Consider the following 16973-nt stretch of genomic DNA (forward strand, 5'->3'; position numbering starts at 1 on the left):
GTAGCCTCAGCGAGCTCAAAAAGGGGACCCTGTCCTGGCGGGCTTGCGTCCCCTGGCACGAACTTTCCCAATCCATGAGTCTTTCCTCCACCTTCTGGTGCGGGAGTGGGACACGCCGGAGGCATCTCTCAGGGTTGGCAGAGCGATGGACAAGCTCTACCCTCTCCCCGGCGATTTCCTGGACCTGCTTAAAGTACCCAAGGTTGATTCGGCAGTCTCTGCCGTCACAAAGAGGACCACGATTCCGGTCACAGGAGGAACGGCTCTTCGGGATATCCAGGACAGAAAACTAGAAGTCTGCCTTAAGAAGATCTTCGAGGTCTCGGCGCTGGGGGTCCGCGCAGCTATTTGTGGCTCTCTTACCCAGAGAGCCGGTCTTCGGTGGGTACAGCAGCTCCTTACTTCCCAGCAACTGCCGCCAGAGGAGGCGGCGCAAGCGGACCGCCTGGAGGCCGTCATTGCCTACGGGGCCGATGCCCTTCACGACTTACTGCGGGTCCTGGCAAGGACCATGGTTTCTGCTGTTTCTGCCAGGCGCCTATTGTGGCTGCGGAATTGGGCTGCAGACGCATCGTCCAAATCCAGCCTGGGGGCTCTACCTTTCAAGGGTAGGTTCCTTTTCGGCGAGGATCTTGACCAGATCATCAAATCCCTGGGGGAAAACTCGGTACATAGGCTGCCCGAGGACCGCCAGCGGTCATATCGTCAGTCTACTTCCTTCTCCAGGAATCGGTCTCGCTCGCAACGGCGATTTCGGGGCTCCAGGCCTCAGGGCCCTAGATACCCCTCAGCCAGGTCTCAATCATGGACCCGGTCCTTTCGTGGCCGCAGACCACCCAGGGACTCGTCGGCGCAGGGCGCCTCTGGCAAGCCCACCCAATGATGTCAGGCCAGCCCACTCCCCTCTCCCGATGATCGGAGGACAACTAGCCTGGTTTTACGAGGAGTGGGCCAACATCACCACGGACCAATGGGTTCTGGATATTCTAAGGCACGGTTACGCTTTGGATTTGCTGCGTCTCCCCAAAGAAAGATTCATCTTCTCACCCTGCGGGTCCAGTCACAAGCGCCTGGGAGTACAAAGCACGCTGGACCGGCTCCTAGCCCTGGGGGCCATCTCACCCTGTCCCCGTCGGAGAGGTGGGCTCGGGACATTATTCCATTTATTTCATGGTGCCCAAGAAGGATGGCTCCTTCCGTCCCATTTTAGATCTCAAGGAAGTCAACAAGGTTCTCCGGATACCTCGGTTCCGCATGGAAACCCTCCGCTCAGTCATCGCGGCGGTTCATCAGGGGGAGTTCCTAGCCTCCCTGGACCTGACGGAGGCCTATTTACACATTCCGATACGTCCGGCTCATCACAGGCTCCTGCGCTTCAAGATACTGGGGCAACACTTTCAGTTCCAGGCCCTCCCTTTTGGATTGGCGACTGCACCCAGGACTTTCACCAAGATAATGGTGGTAGTGGCGGCCGCGCTCCGGCGAGAGGGGATTCTAGTACACCCTTACCTAGATGATTGGCTCATCCGAGCAAAGACCTTCTCGCAGGGGCAGCAGGCGGTTGACAGGGTAGTCGATTTCTTACAGTCCCTCGGCTGGGTAGTCAACTTCGGCAAGAGCAGTCTCCTTCCGTCTCGACAGCTGGACTTCCTCGGAGCGCACTTCGACACGGCTCAAGGCAAGGTCTTCTTGCGTCCGGACAAGGCCCAGTCACTGAGGGAGCAAATCCTCCACTTTGCCTCTCTCCCAGCCCCAACAGCGCGGGATTACCTGCAGATCCTGGGATCGATGGCCTTCGCAATCAACCTGGTACCTTGGGCCTTTGCACACCTGAGGCCCCTACAGATGGCGCTGCTCTCGCGGTGGAAACCGGTCTCGCAGGACTATCAGGCGATACTCCCTCTCCTGCCGGCCGCCAGGCTCAGCCTTCGCTGGTGGCTAGACCCCAGGAACCTGGCACAAGGCTGTCCTCTGGAGTCGCCGGAGTGGATCGTTGTCACTACCGATGCCAGTCTGACCGGCTGGGGGGCCGTGTGTCTCCGAAGCTCGGCCCAGGGGCAGTGGACAAAGGAACAGGCGTCCTGGCCGATCAACCGCCTGGAGACCAGGGCAGTCCATCTGGCGCTCATTCAATTCCTGCCTCTCATCCGGCAACGGGCGGTCCGAGTTCTCTCGGACAATGCGACCACGGTAGCCTACATCAACCGACAGGGAGGCACCAAGAGCCCGGGGGTGGCCATCGAAGCGGCCCGGCTCATGGCCTGGGCGGAACGTTTCCTTGACCGCCTGGCGGCCTCACACATCGCAGGCGTGGACAACATTCAGGCGGACTACATGAGTCGTCAGACGTTGGACCCTGGGGAATGGGCCCTCTCCGACGAGGCAATGTCGATCATCACTCGGCGCTGGGGGACACCCGCCATGGACCTCATGGCAACGTCTGCCAACGCAAAGGCCCCGCGGTTCTTCAGTCGGAGAAGGGATCACGGGGCGGAAGGGGTGGACGCTCTGGTTCTCCCCTGCCCACCTCATCTTCGGCTGTACGTCTTCCCCCCGTGGCCTCTGGTGGGCAAGGTGGTACGGAGGATAGAAGATTACCCAGGGAAGGTCATCCTGGTGGCCCCAGAATGGCCGCGGCGTCCGTTGTTTGCGGATCTTCTCAACATGGTGGTAGACGGACCCCTGCGACTATCACACCTCCCGCGGATGCTCCATCAGGGTCCGGTATTTTCGGATCAGGCGGAACACTTTTGTCTCGTGGCCTGGATTTTGAAAGGCAGAGTCTCCTGCGCAAGGGATATGCGGTCACCGTGGTAGACACTCTCCTCATAGCGCGTAAGACCTCCACTTCAGTCGCTTACGTACGGGTCTGGAAGGTGTTTGAGGTCTGGTGTTCTGGACAAGGGGTTTCCGCGACCACAGCTTCGCTACGACAGGTCCTGGCCTTTCTCCAGGAGGGCTTGGAGAAGGGTCTCTCCTACAATTCTCTGCGTGTGCAAGTCTCGGCTTTAGCCTCCCTGGCCCGCACCACGGGGAGACCAGATCCTTTGTCTCATCCGGACGTCTCGTGGTTCCTCAAGGGAGTCAAGCACCTGCGGCCGCCGGTGCGGCACCCCTATCCCTCCTGGAATCTCAACCTGGTTCTCCGGATCCTTGGGGAGGCTCCCTTCGAACTGCTGCGGCAGGCCTCTCTTAAGGACGTCACACTGAAAACGGTGTTCCTGGTTGCCATAGCCTCGGCGAGGCGCATCTCCGAGCTTCAGGCGCTCTCGTGCAGGGAACCTTTTCTACGCTTCACGGACTCGGGAGTCTCCATTCGAACAGTTCCTTCGTTCCTGCCTAAGGTGGTGTCTTCCTTCCACTTGAACCAGTGGGTGGAGCTGCCGGCCTTCCCGTCGGATGCGCCCAAGTCGCTCTGGTGCCTCGACGTGAAGCGGTCTCTCCTACACTACCTGGAAGTGACCAATGAGTTCCGGGCGTCCGACCATCTCTTCGTGCTATGGTCCGGTAACAAGAAGGGACTTCAAGCGTCTAAGACCACTATAGCGAGGTGGCTCAAGGAAGCGGTAACCTCTGCCTACATTGGCACCGGGAAGGCTCCCCCAGCGGGAATCAGGGCTCATTCCTTACGTGCCCTGGCCACGTCCCGGGCGGAGTCTCAGCATGTTCCAATTCAGGAAATCTGTCGCGCAGCGACCTGGAAGTCGCTGCACACCTTCTCGAAGCATTACCGATTGCAATTACCGGTATGTGATTCGGGTTGTTTTGGGGACAGGGTTCTCCGAGCAGGGTCTTCAGGGACCCACCCGGTTTAGGGAAGCTTTGGTACATCCCACTGTCTGGACTGATCCTAGTACGTACAGGGAAAAGAAAATTATTCCTTACCTGCTAATTTTCGTTCCTGTAGTACTTAGGATCAGTCCAGACGCCCACCCGGGTTTTGCTCAGTTATGGTCAGACACCTGCTCGTGTAGGTTCTATCTCCTGTCCTTCATTCTCCTACGGTCTGGTTGTTCTGTTATTCTTATTACTTCGACAGTTCTATTTGCAAGTTGTATTGGTTAGTCGTTTATATGGGTTCAATTTGGACGGTGCTTGATCCATCCTTCTCTTTCTGTCAAGTGTTCTCTCTTGGCTTTGATATTCTCGATACTGAGGATCCCTGGAGGGTGCACCTGCTTATATGTCAGCACCCTCCGAAGTTTGCTCTGACTCCATCTGCTGGACGTGGGACATAACCCACTGTCTGGACTGATCCTAAGTACTACAGGAACGAAAATTAGCAGGTAAGGAATAATTTTCTTATCTCGCCTAGCATATTGTATTAAACTCTGGAAGTTTTACCTTAGTAAGGATATAGATAGAACTGAAGCAGCCAGAGATGGGCTAGCAAAATGATGCAGGGTCTCCATCAGAAGTCCCATGAGATGAGACTTAAAAATCTAAACATGTTTACCCAAGGTTAGGGATGAGATAAGGGAAACACGATAGAGACATTCAAATACCCAAAAATTATTAATGCACAAGAAGCAAACCTGTTTAAGGGAAAGAAAGTTCTAGAACAAGAGATCATGATAAAGGCTGAGGGGATAGACTGAGGAGAAAAGGCAGAAAATATTTTTTCCTGAAAAGGGTGGTGGAAGCATGAAGTGCCTTTCCGGGATAAGTGCTAGCTACTAAAACAGTAACAGAGTTTAAAAGGGAATGGGATAAGCACAGGGGATCCTTCGTGGCTGTGGAGAGAGCAGAAAGCATAACCTAGCAGCATGTGTGTTCATAGGGCCATGCATGCCTGATTCAACAAATGCTGGGGCTGCCAGAATGTATGACTAGTGATTAATATGAAATGTTAGAGGTTCTAGCTGTAACACAGGCAGCCATGTGGCCAGATTTGCTTGTCAGGCTACGGTAGAATCAACCAATAGCTGGGTCTGTCTGGCAAGTTGCAAGTCTGTAATAAGAGATCTCCTAAAGATGCAAACACAGGCACATAGCAGGCTACACAAGGGCCCTAGGAGGCTGACTAGTAACAATAGCTATTTGTGATGATAGAATCAGCAAGAAGCTGGGTCTGTCTTGCAGGCTGCAAGTTCTACAATAACTAGAAGTCTCAGCGGAAATGCAGGTACTTACATAGCAAGGTCTATCTGGCAGGCTATGCCAGAGGTGTTAGGAGGCCAGATGCTTAAGTAATGGTCACACTAGTATTGCTGGCTATTTAGATTACTACAGAGCCTTGTAGTTAGGCATGGAGAAGGTGAGTACTGGAAGAGACAGAGCATGTATGCTCTTCTACTCAAGAATGTGGAGTACAAAGATGGAAGACAGAAAAAAAAGATGTCCTAGATAAGGGGAATCATACATGTGGTTATACTTTGTGGTTAGCAATTGGAATGTATCTTTAGCAGTGTGGACAGGATAACTGGGCAGGCTGGATGGGCTAGATGATCCTTTTTACCATCATTTACTTTGTTACTGTGAGTGCTGTAATCTGAACTCTCATTCCTCCTTCCTCATCTCTTTAGCTGATACCACAGATTCAGCTTTGGTCTCTGTCCAGTACTTCCTCAGAAATGAGCAGAGAGATGGAGATCCCCAAAGATGGGGCACAGTGAGTATTGGTTTCTTCCCAGGGTATGGAGATGCAGAAACTGAAATAGTTCAGTCACAATTAAGAGTTCACTCACTGATCGTGCAGCTGCAAGTCTTTTTTTTTTTTTTTTTAATTTAAATTGTTATTGGCAATAGCAGGTGCATAGAGGACATGGTATAACAGAACATCATTGTACATCAAATGTTATCAATATACAGTTCACGATGAACATGCCAAACCGAGACATTTTAACCCTCATATATCCCACCCCCTCCCTTTCCAACCCCCCGCTTCTAAACACACTATGGCTGTCCATGAATCCTTCCATACTTCTGTAGAACTAGCTATCAGTTGTATCCACATAGCCATGATAAGACATACACCAACACCCAATGATCCCCAATGCCAAGGATATCCTGATGTTTCCATAGTAGAGCTCGAATGATATACCATCACACAACTTAGGGTCCTCAAAATTTCTTATACCAATGTAGAAAAGGTTCCCAGATTTGAATGTGGTAAGCAACAATATCTTTCTGTATAGCCAGTAGTGCACGGACCAGATCCTTTTCAGGACTGTTTCCGCAGTAGGTGGTAGTTCCTTAAGCCAATGGGCCGCTAACTCCTGTCTAGTCGCACATAAAATATGATTAATTAACACACTCACAGTTGGTGGCCATATTGATGGGTAGGCTGAGAGTAAATATATTTCAGAGGTAAAGGGGACAGTCAGTGTAGTCACCTGTGTGAGCACTCCTTCAATTCATCTCTAGAAGGGTAGTATCCTAGGGTATGACCACCATATATGAGAAAACGACCCCCTCCAGCTTCCACTGTCTCCAACATTTATTATCTCGGGTTCCCTGTACGTACCTGGATCAGTCCATACGGTGGGTTATGTCCCCAGTCCAGCAGATGGAGTCAGCACAAGCTTCGAGGGGGCGTAACCATATATACCACTACCCCCTCTGCAGGAGTTCAGTATCTTCTGACTCCAGCAGATGCGAGCAGGGGAATCAGGGTTTTCCCCAATTTGGCAGGAAATTCCTTTTCTTCTGCTTCTTTTTCTCTCTGTTTGTTTTAAAAGGTGCTTTTCAATTTTTGGGGAGGCGTGGCTTTCTTCTCTGTCTTGCTTCTGTGCTGTTTCCCGCGACCTTGTCGCCTTTCGCCAGGGGTAAGTTGCAGAGTGTTTTATTTTGTTGTAGCTTCTTTCTTGCAGCCTTCCAGCTCCGATGCCTCGCGGAAGCCGGTGGGGCCAGCCTCTCCGCGATTGTTCCCTCGCCCGCGTTCAGTTTGCAGCTCCTCGTGGGCTGCTGAGGCAGGAAGGGAGGGACTCCCCGGGCGGGTAGCGTGGCCGAGAAGGCCCCACCGCGGCACCTTTTTCCACTTTGGACGGCGGGCAGTGCAGGCCGACCGGGCTCCCCCGCGGCGGATCTTTTCGTGCTTGGGCCCCCCCCCCCCCCGAGGCTTCTTGTTTTGATTTTTGCCGGCAGTCCCGATTCCGCGGCCGTCGTGCTGTTCGGCCTGCGGCGAACCGGGGTCCCGGATTTCTCGCGAGGGCATCTGCGCACGATGCCTTCCCGGGGGGAAAGGCACCTCGCAGTCCCTCAGCGATTTTTCTTTTTTGTCAACTTTGCCCGGGCGGCGCGGGCCAGCCACTCCGCCATTTTTGGCGGGAACGGCAGCACAGGAGGACAATGATTTTAGCGAGGTTTCTCCTCCGATTTTGTCCCCAGAGCAAGGCTCTCAGGCCCCGGGACCAGCGGATATTTCTTCCTCCGGGGCCCCCCCGAGCAGGCCGGGGTTTTCCCCGGAGTTTATTCTGCTCATGCACACTGCTTACTTGCAGGGCTTGGAAGCTCCCGCGGGACCTCCCCTCGCCAAGATTCCACGGATTACAGCTCCACCACAGGCTCCCCCTGACCCGGTGGGATTGGGTTCGGGGGCGGGGGCCTCCCAAGTCCCCACCCGGGTCCGTTTGACCCCCGTAGCGGTGGGGGCAGCCTCAGTCCCGGAGGGGCATGGCCCGGACACCACGGACTTGGGGATAGTGGACGGACCGCCAGAGGGGATGACCCGCGTGCGCTCCACCTCTTTCAGAGGGAAGAGCTAGACGATCTCATTCCACAGATTATAAGGGAATTGGATCTGGACCCGCCGCCGGACCCCGCCAGCTCCAGTAGCCCCCGCCGTCGTCACATCTTCGAAGAAGGGGGATCCGGTCTTGGCGGCACTTCGACCGAGGTCCTGGGCTTTTCCCATCCATGAGTCATTTCTACAGCTTCTGACTAGAGAATGGGATACCCCGGAGGCTTCCCTGAAGGTCAGCCGTGCCATGGAGAAGCTGTATCCACTTCCTGAGGATTTCCTGGAGCTCATCAGGGTCCCGAAAGTGGACTCCGCGGTGTCGGCAGTCATGAAGAGGACGACTATTCCAGTGACGGGAGGAGCGGCTTTACGGGATACGCAGGATCGCAAGTTGGAAGTCTTTCTCAAAAGGGTCTTTGAAGTCTCCGCCCTGGGCATGCGGGCGGTGATGTGCAGTTCGCTCGCCCAGCAGGTTAGCCTTCTCTGGGTGCAACAACTTCTCACGTCTCAGGACCTGCCGGCCGAGGAGGCCGCCCAGGTGGATCGGCTAGAGGCTGCGGTTGCGTACGGGGCGGATGCCTCGTACGACCTTTTTCGGGTCCTGGCAAGATCCATGGTCTCGGTAGTGGCGGCACGGCGCCTGCTGTGGCTCCGCAACTGGGCAGCGGATACCTCCTCCAAGTCGAGTCTGGGCTCTCTCCCGTTCAGGGGCAAGTTCCTCTTCGGGGAGGATTTGGATCAGATCATCAAGTCCCTGGGGGAAAACGCTGTTCATCGTCTTCCGGAGGATAGGCACCGTCCGTCTAGGGCTTTTGCCTCTTCCCGGACCAGAGCCAGGGCGCAGCGGCGCTTCAGAAGCTACAGGCAGGCGGGGCCCCGAACCTCCGCTCCCAGATCGCAGCCCTGGTCGCGTTCCTTTCGCGGGCGCAGGCCCACGCGTGACGGTTCCGGATCAGGGAATCCCCCTCCTAAGTCCACTCAGTGATGCCAGCCTCACCTACTCCTCCACTCCCAGGATTGTGGGTCGTCTGGCGAGTTTCTACGAGGAGTGGGTGCGGATCACTTCAGACCAGTGGGTCCTGGATACCATAAAACACGGCTACGCCTTGGAGTTTGTCCACCCCCCGAGGGGAAGATTCATCTTCTCCCCCTGTGGCTCGGACCTCAAGAGAAGAGCGGTACAGTTAACGCTGGACAGGCTCCGGGAAATAGGGGCCATTGCTCCCGTGCCCTTAGGAGAGGTGGGCTCGGGCCACTATTCCATCTACTTCGTCGTGCCCAAGAAGGACGGATCCTTCCGGCCCATATTGGACTTAAAGGAAGTCAACAAGTCACTGCGAGTTGTCCGGTTCCGCATGGAGACGCTCCGGTCGGTGATTGCGGCAGTGCATCAGGGGGAGTTTCTCGCCTCTCTGGATCTGACGGAGGCCTACCTACACATTCCCATCCTCCCGGACCATCGCCGTTTCCTCCGTTTCAAGATTCTGGGCCAACATTTTCAGTTCAAAGCGCTCCCGTTCGGATTGGCGACCGCGCCTCGCACCTTTACCAAGATCATGGTGGTCGTGGCTGCGGCCCTAAGGAAGGAGGGCATTCTGGTTCATCCCTATCTGAACGATTGGCTCATACGGGCAAAGTCCTTCAACCACGGACGGTCAGCGGTGGCCTGTGTAGTACAGGTTCTTCATTCCTTGGGATGGGTAGTGAACTTCTCCAAGAGCTCCCTCGTTCCTTCGCAGCGCTTGGATTTTTTGGGGGCGAGCTTCGACACGCGTCTGGGCAAAGTCTTCCTTCGCCAGTACAAGGCTCAATCCTTGCGGGATCACATACAGCGGTTCTCTGTGTTACCAGATCCCACCTCCTGGGACTACCTGCAGCTCCTGGGAGTGATGGGCTCCATCATCGACCTCGTTCCTTGGGCGTTTGCGCACCTACGGCCCTTACAGGCGGCGCTTCTTTCCCGTTGGAAACCAGTCTCGCAGGATTATCAGGTGATTCTTCCTCTTCCGCAGAATGCCAGGGACAGTCTGGGCTGGTGGTTGAACCCGCCGAATCTGGCTCGCGGCGTTTCCCTCGAAGTCCCAAATTGGATGATGGTGACCACGGTTGCCAGCCTCGTCGGCTGGGGAGCCGTCTGCGATCGAAGCACCACGCAGGGGACGTGGTCAGCAGTGAAGGCGAAGTGGCCGATCAATCGTCTGAAAACCAGAGCGGCCCGGCTAGCGCTGCGGCATTTCCTCCCGCTTCTTCGGAACCGGGAGGTCAGGATCCTCTCGGACAATGCAACCACCGTGACCTACATCAATCGACAGGGAGGTACTCGCAGCCGGCATGTCGCGATCGAGGCGGCGATGTTGATGCAGTGGGCAGAGCGCCATCTCGTCCGTCTAGCAGCCTCGCACATTGCCAGGGTGGACAACGTCCAGGCGGACTTCCTAAGTCGTCAACAGCTGGATCCCGGAGAGTGGTCCCTCTCCGACGAGGCGATGCGGTTTCTCGTCCACCGGTGGGGGGCCCCCCACTTGGACCTGATGGCGTCCGCTCTAAACGCCAAGGCCCCACGCTTCTTCAGTCGCAGAAGAGAGCGCGGTGCGGAGGGAATGGATTCACTGGTCCTTCCGTGGCCTCCACATCTCCTGCTCTACGCCTTCCCACCGTGGCCGCTGGTGGGCAGAATCCTCCGCAGAATAGAAAGTCATCAGGGTACTGTGATCTTCGTCGCCCCGGAGTGGCCCCGGCGACCCTGGTTTGCGGACCTGCTACAGCTGGTGATAGACGGACCAATCAGACTCGGACATCTTCCCCGTCTACTCCATCAGGGCCCGGTATTTTTCGATCAGGCAGAACTCTTCTGTCTTGCGGCCTGGCTTTTGAGCGGCGTCGCCTCTGGCGCCGGGGCTACCCGGAAGCGGTAGTCTCGACGCTGCTGCGGGCATGGAAGACTTCGACATCGGTGGCTTACGTTCGAGTTTGGAAAGTCTTCGAAATGTGGTGCTCCAGCCAGGGCACGAGGCCCACGAGGGCTTCAGTATCCCAGATCCTACAGTTTCTCCAAGCGGGGGTGGATAAAGGTCTCGCCTATAATTCATTACGGGTCCAGGTGGCCGCCCTGGGTTCGCTATTGCAATATGGGGGCTCTCTTCTACTGCAGCCGGACATCACACGGTTCCTCAAGGGTGTCAAGCATATGCGTGCTCCGTTACGGGACCCTTGTCCCTCCTGGAGTCTTAATCTGGTGCTTCGCTTCCTTTCAGGACTGCCTTTCGAACCCCTACGCAGCACAACGATTAAGGATATCACTCTCAAGACTGTATTTCTTGTGGCCATCTGTTCTGCTCGGCGCATTTCAGAACTTCAAGCTTTGTCGTGCAGAGAGCCTTATCTCTGGTTCACGGATTCTGGAGTCTCTCTCCGCACCGTTCCCTCTTTTCTTCCGAAGGTGGTGTCTGCTTTCCATTTGAACCAGACGTTGGAACTTCCGTCCTTCTCTTCCTCCGAGCCGAAGTCTCTCCGACTCTTGGATGTCAAGCGCACGTTGCGTCATTATCTGGAGGCTACTAATGAGTTCCGGATCTCTGACCATCTGTTCGTACTTTGGTCCGGCCCTAGGAAAGGGGCTCAGGCCTCGAAGACGACCATTGCCAGGTGGCTAAAGGCCGGCATTGCCGCTTCTTACATTGGGGCGGGACGGACTCCCCCATATGGCATCATAGCGCATTCTACGCATTCGCAGGCAGCCTCCTGGGCGGAGGCCCGCTCTGTCTCTTCCCAGGAGATTTGTCGGGCAGCAACCTGGAAATCCTTGCACACGTTCTCGAGGCACTATCGCTTGCACCTCGCCTCTTCAGTTTCTGGACATTTTTGCGAGCAGGTTCTCCGAGCAGGCCTCGCAGGACCCCACCCGATTTAGGGAAGCTTGATCCAGGTACGTACAGGGAAATGAAAATTATTACTTACCTGCTAATTTTCGTTCCTGTAGTACCATGGATCAGTCCAGACGCCCACCGCGTTTGGGTTCTTAGTCCTGCTCAGCTCTACTCTACCTCCTTATAGCAGTGTTCTGTGTCTCACAGTTTTTCCTTTTCTCTACTTTCACAACTCCCTACAAGTTGGTTGGTTATCTACAGTTAATTGTTGAGGTTACAATTGTTATTCAATGCATGGTTAAGCAAACTTGATCCAGAGTGTTTTTCTACTCGGGCTTTGATATACTCGATACTGAACTCCTGCAGAGGGGGTAGTGGTATATATGGTTACGCCCCCTCGAAGCTTGTGCTGACTCCATCTGCTGGACTGGGGACATAACCCACCGTCTGGACTGATCCATGGTACTACAGGAACGAAAATTAGCAGGTAAGTAATAATTTTCATATGGGTACATTCTGCTTAATTTAACTGGCCAGTGGTACCAACGGTATACCAACTTATAAGATAGACTTCAAGAAATTGGTTTAGCTGATACCACTCTGTTATGGTTCAAATCTTACTTTTCTAACAGATCATTTAAAGTTAAATTAGGCTCGGCCGAGTCTGAATCAATCAACCTTAGTTTTGGTGTCCCTCAGGGCTCGTCCTTATCTCCCACCCTTTTCAACATCTACATGTCACCCCTTTGCAAATTTTTGGCTGGCTTAGGCCTTGTACATTTCATATATGCCGATGATGTGCAAATTCTACTTCCTATAGAAGGTTCTATAGAAAACACTCTGAAACTTTGGAATATATACTTCAAATCCCTTCAACAACTACTTACACAGATGTTTTTATCTTTAAAACATTCCAAAACAGAGATTTTATTAATTTGTAACAAAGTTAATGATAAGGTAACATCTGAAATACAATTGTCTCAATCTATTCATACCATTATACATGAAGTAAGAGATCTAGGTATGATTTTAGACAGCGAATTCAATTTAAAAGAAATCCAAAGCCATAGTGAAAGATGGATTCTACAAATTACAGATTTAAAAAAAACTAAACCCTTCTACATCTCAACGATTTTAGAACAGTCCTTCAGGCCCTTTTACTTTCCAAATTAGATTATTGTAATGCTCTGCTATTAGGCCTCCCCACGTCAAAAATTCGCACTTTACAACTTCTACAAAACTCTGCCGCTCGGCTTTTAACCAGCTGCAAAAAGCTGGATCATTTTACCCCTGTTTTGAAAAACCTCCATTGGCTCCTTATCCATCAAAGAATTAATTTTAAATGTCTGACATTAATACATAAAACCATATACGGTGAAAAAATTGAATGGCTAAACGCTGCCCTACATATTCACACCCCACAGTGAAATTTAAGATCCTCTGGTAAGGCATTATTATCCATTCCGTCGCCAAAATCTGCTCATTTAAACACTGTCTGAGACAGAGCCCTATCCTTAGCAGGTCCAAAGATACGGAATACATTGTCTTTAGACTTAAGGCTTGAGTCACACCCACATTCATTTAAAAAAAAACCTCAAGACATGGCTATTCGAACAAGCATTCATAGAAACATAGAAATGACGGCAGAAGAAGAAGACCAATCGGTCCATCCAGTCTGCCCAGCAAGCTTCACACTTATTTTTTCTCATACTTATCTGTTTCTCTTGGCTCTTAGTAACCTTAGGTTCTATTTCCCTTTCACCCCCACTATTAATGTAGAGAGCAGTGATGGAGCTGCTTCCAAGTGAAATATTAAGTTTGATTAGTTGGGTAAGCGGCAGCATAGCTCTCTGCCGTTGAAGCAGAGAGCAATGCTGGATATGCATTGAAAGTGAAGTATGCCTTGAAAGTCACATTAACTATCATAAAATATTGAAAAGCCTAATAATTGGTAATAGAATAAGCCTAATAATTGGTAATACCTATAGCCCATGAACCCATCCCTGGTTTTTTTTTTTGTTTTTTTTGTTTTTTTAATTGGGAGATGGCAGCCCTCCATCCTTCCGCTCTGTGAAGGTGGAACACCAACCACTGGCACTGGCATCCCGCTCCGTGAATGCCTCTGTGGCTACTGCCGCTCTGTGCAGTGTTTTGTGTTTGTATTCACATAGTCAGACTCAGTCCCTGGATTTTATTTTATTTTGATTGTATTTTATTTTATTTACTTTATTTTATCTATTCAATGTTTTCTTATTTTAATTTCATTTACTGTACTCATTTATCTTGTTTACTAGATTTATTAACATTTTATGTGCAGTTTGTGTTATTTGATATTAGATTTATTAGATTAATTAGATTTATTCCTAATATTATTTTAAATGTCTTAAATGCTTTTATGATAGTACACTATTTATTTATTTATTTATTTTTAATTTTTATATACCGAAGTTCTTGTAGGGGCTACAAATCACTCCGGTTTACATAAAACGAAGAACTGCTCAACAGAGAGCGGAGCTTTACATGGAACCGTATAACATATGGAACAGTATAACTGGTTGACAATTTAACATAGTGCTAAATAAAGTAATAATATTTTAACTGGTAATAAATAAAGAAATATAATATTATATATAAGAAGTATAACTATTTAAAGTAGCAATAAATATAAATATAAGCAATGCCAAATATATATAAGAAATAAAGTGAATTTTTGAGCTCAAAGATAATTGTCCAGTTGCAGATTCTTAAAAGAAGTACTTGATACAGTGTCCATAGTTAAGGGATGCCTGGTAATTAGGAAGTCTGTCAGTCGCGGTAAGATTAAGCGTCTGGGTAAGCTTGTTGGAAGAGAAAAGTCTTCAGTCTTTTTTTGAATTCTTGATGACTGGGTTCTAGTCTAAGATCTGGGGGAAGCGTGTTCCACTGGTGTGGGCCTGCTGAAGATAACGCTCGTTTGCTCAATGATGATTTTATTTGCGGAGCATGCAGTGTTCCTCTGTATGCGCTTCTGATTGGTCTGGATGAAGTGTGCGGTTGGAGTTGAGAACTTAATGTAATGGGGGCTAGATTGTTTGTCGCTTTGTGGATGATAGTGAGTACCTTATAGAGTATCCTTTGTTTAATGGGGAGCCAATGTAAGTTCTGAAGGATTGGGGTGATATGATCTTTTTTGTTAGTGCTAGTTAGAATTCTTGCTGCTGAATTCTGAACCATCTGCAATGGTTTGATAGTGTTTGCGGGAATACCTAGTAGCAGGGAGTTGCAGTAGTCGAGCTTGGAAAGAATGATGGATTGTAGTACTAGCCTGAAGTCGGAGAAGTGAAGGAGAGGTTTAAGTTTTTTGAGGACTTGCAGTTTATAAAAGCAGTCCTTTGTGGTATTGTTTACGAACTTTTTTAGGTTTAGATGATTATCAAGCCATGCTCCAAGGTCTCTGACGTCGGATGAGAACGAGTTGTTTGTGTTAGGTAGAGAAAGGCCGGAAGAGATTGTGCGTGGATCCTGGGAGACAATGAGCATTTCGGTTTTATTAGCATTCAATACTAAGTTGAGGCTTGAGAGTAGGTTTTTGATGGGCTGTAGGCATTCGTTCCAGTACGTGATAGTTTTTTGAAGGGATTCTGTGATCGGAAGGAGGATTTGTATGTCGTCTGCATAGAGGTAATGGGTAAGCTTTAGGTTTGAGAGTAGATGGCAGAGAGGGAGGAGGTAGATATTGAAGAGGGTGGGTGAAAGTGATGAACACTAGTTTGACGATGTTATCTTTTATTCTTCGAGCTCCGATGTAAACTGATATGAAGCCTTCATGAACATCGGTATATAAAAAGTGAATGAATGAATGAATGAATGAATGAATAAATAAATAAATAAATAAATAATTGGTCTCAATAATATTAGCCGAGATGGAACTTTTAGCTACATTCAAATAACATCGGGTCCACTGTTGTTCAGACCAAGTATGCTCCTAATCTCTCTCCCAGTTCATCTGATGTGGACTAGATGAGCTAGACCTTGGGCCCAAGCCAAGTATAAATTTTGGATAGGAGCCCTTTAGTTACATCGTGATTAAAATACAATTCTTCAAATTCTGTCATCCCTCTAACCAGTGAACCACCTGATTCCTTAAGAGAGCTATCATTAAGACAATGTTGTACCTGGAAGTAATGGAAATATTCAGTGTCTGGCAGATTATATTGCAATTAAAGGTCTGAGGAGATCAGTTTTAAATTATCTTTCACACAATACCAAATACCATTTTGAGCCCAATTTTGGAATGTATTACCCAAGTTGGTCACCAGGTACCCCCTTTTATATATACTTAAGGGGAGAAGTGGGGATACAGCTTTGTGCCCAAAGTTAGTCTCCATCTGTTCCAGATTTTTAATGTCAACAAAGTAAAGGGATTAGAAGCCGGACTATCTCCGCCTTTCGATGGTAGTCCCCACAGCCTATTGTACAGGGGCACATCCTGAAACTCTGTTTGCTAAATTTTTATCCACTGTTTCTGGGAAGATCGTGAGGACCATTCAAATACCACTCTCAGCTGGGCCGCATTGTAATAATGTGAGAAATTGGGCACGGCCAAGCCCCCCAGTCTTTTGGGTCTTCATAAGACCCTCCTCGCCACTCTGGGTGGGTGTTTCCATCAAAAGAAATGAAAGACCTTTGTATGCAAAGATTTCAAGAATTTGGCTGAAACCTGGATTAGGAGAATCTGAAACAGATAGCGCCACCTCAAGAGCACATTCATCTTAATAACTGCCACCCTCCCTAACCAAGAGACTGTGTAGGGGCACCATATATCCAGATCCTTAGCAGTTTTTGCAAGCAGTGGAAAATAATTTAATTTAAATAAATGCGTCCAGTCCGCACCCAGCTGGATCCCTAAATATCTGATACTGTGGGAGACCCATTTAAAGGGAAATGGGCTTTGAGACTCAGAGCTTGTTCATCAGAGAGTGAAACATTTAGAATTTCTGATTTGGTCATATTTACTTTAAAGCCCGATATGGCACTGAAGTGGTCAAGTTCCCTCACCAGTACTGGCAAGGTTAATTGCGGGTCGGCTATCGAGAAGAGGATATCATCCGCAAATAAAGATATTTTATATTGAGATTCACCAATTGTAATCTTCTTAATGTCATCATTATCCTGATCATGGTTGCCAATGGTGCCATGAACAGAGCGAAAAGTAGGGGGGGGGGAGAGTGGACACCCCTGGTGGGTGTCTCTGCCCAGTTCAAAGATAGAGTACGAACCATTGACCTTAATGGTCAATGGCTCGTACTAGGCGAGGCATACATCGTTTTCAGCCAGGTCCGAAAATTCTCCCTGAATCCCACTTTTTGTAATATCTTAAACAAAAAACCCCAGTGTACCCTGTCAAAGGCTTTCTCCACATCAACTGCCATTAGGACAGAGGGGGT

At 50.3% G+C, this 16973-nt stretch overlaps 1 protein-coding gene across 2 annotated transcripts in view; it reads left to right on the top strand.

The window, feature by feature from the left end:
- CCDC157 (coiled-coil domain containing 157) overlaps nt 1-16973 on the top strand; it is a 158080-nt gene that overhangs the window by 126510 nt on the left and 14597 nt on the right. Inside the window, exon 10 of one of the 2 annotated variants that reach the window (XM_029572036.1) lies at nt 5526-5611. The exons of the other annotated variant lie outside the window; for it this stretch is intronic. Within the exon in view, the coding sequence (XP_029427896.1) occupies nt 5526-5611 (86 nt within the window). The remainder of the gene's footprint in view (nt 1-5525; nt 5612-16973) is intronic. 2 annotated transcript variants of the gene reach the window in all.

This window comes from Rhinatrema bivittatum, chromosome 11, assembly GCF_901001135.1.
Source record: "Rhinatrema bivittatum chromosome 11, aRhiBiv1.1, whole genome shotgun sequence".
Classification (NCBI taxonomy): domain Eukaryota; kingdom Metazoa; phylum Chordata; class Amphibia; order Gymnophiona; family Rhinatrematidae; genus Rhinatrema; species Rhinatrema bivittatum.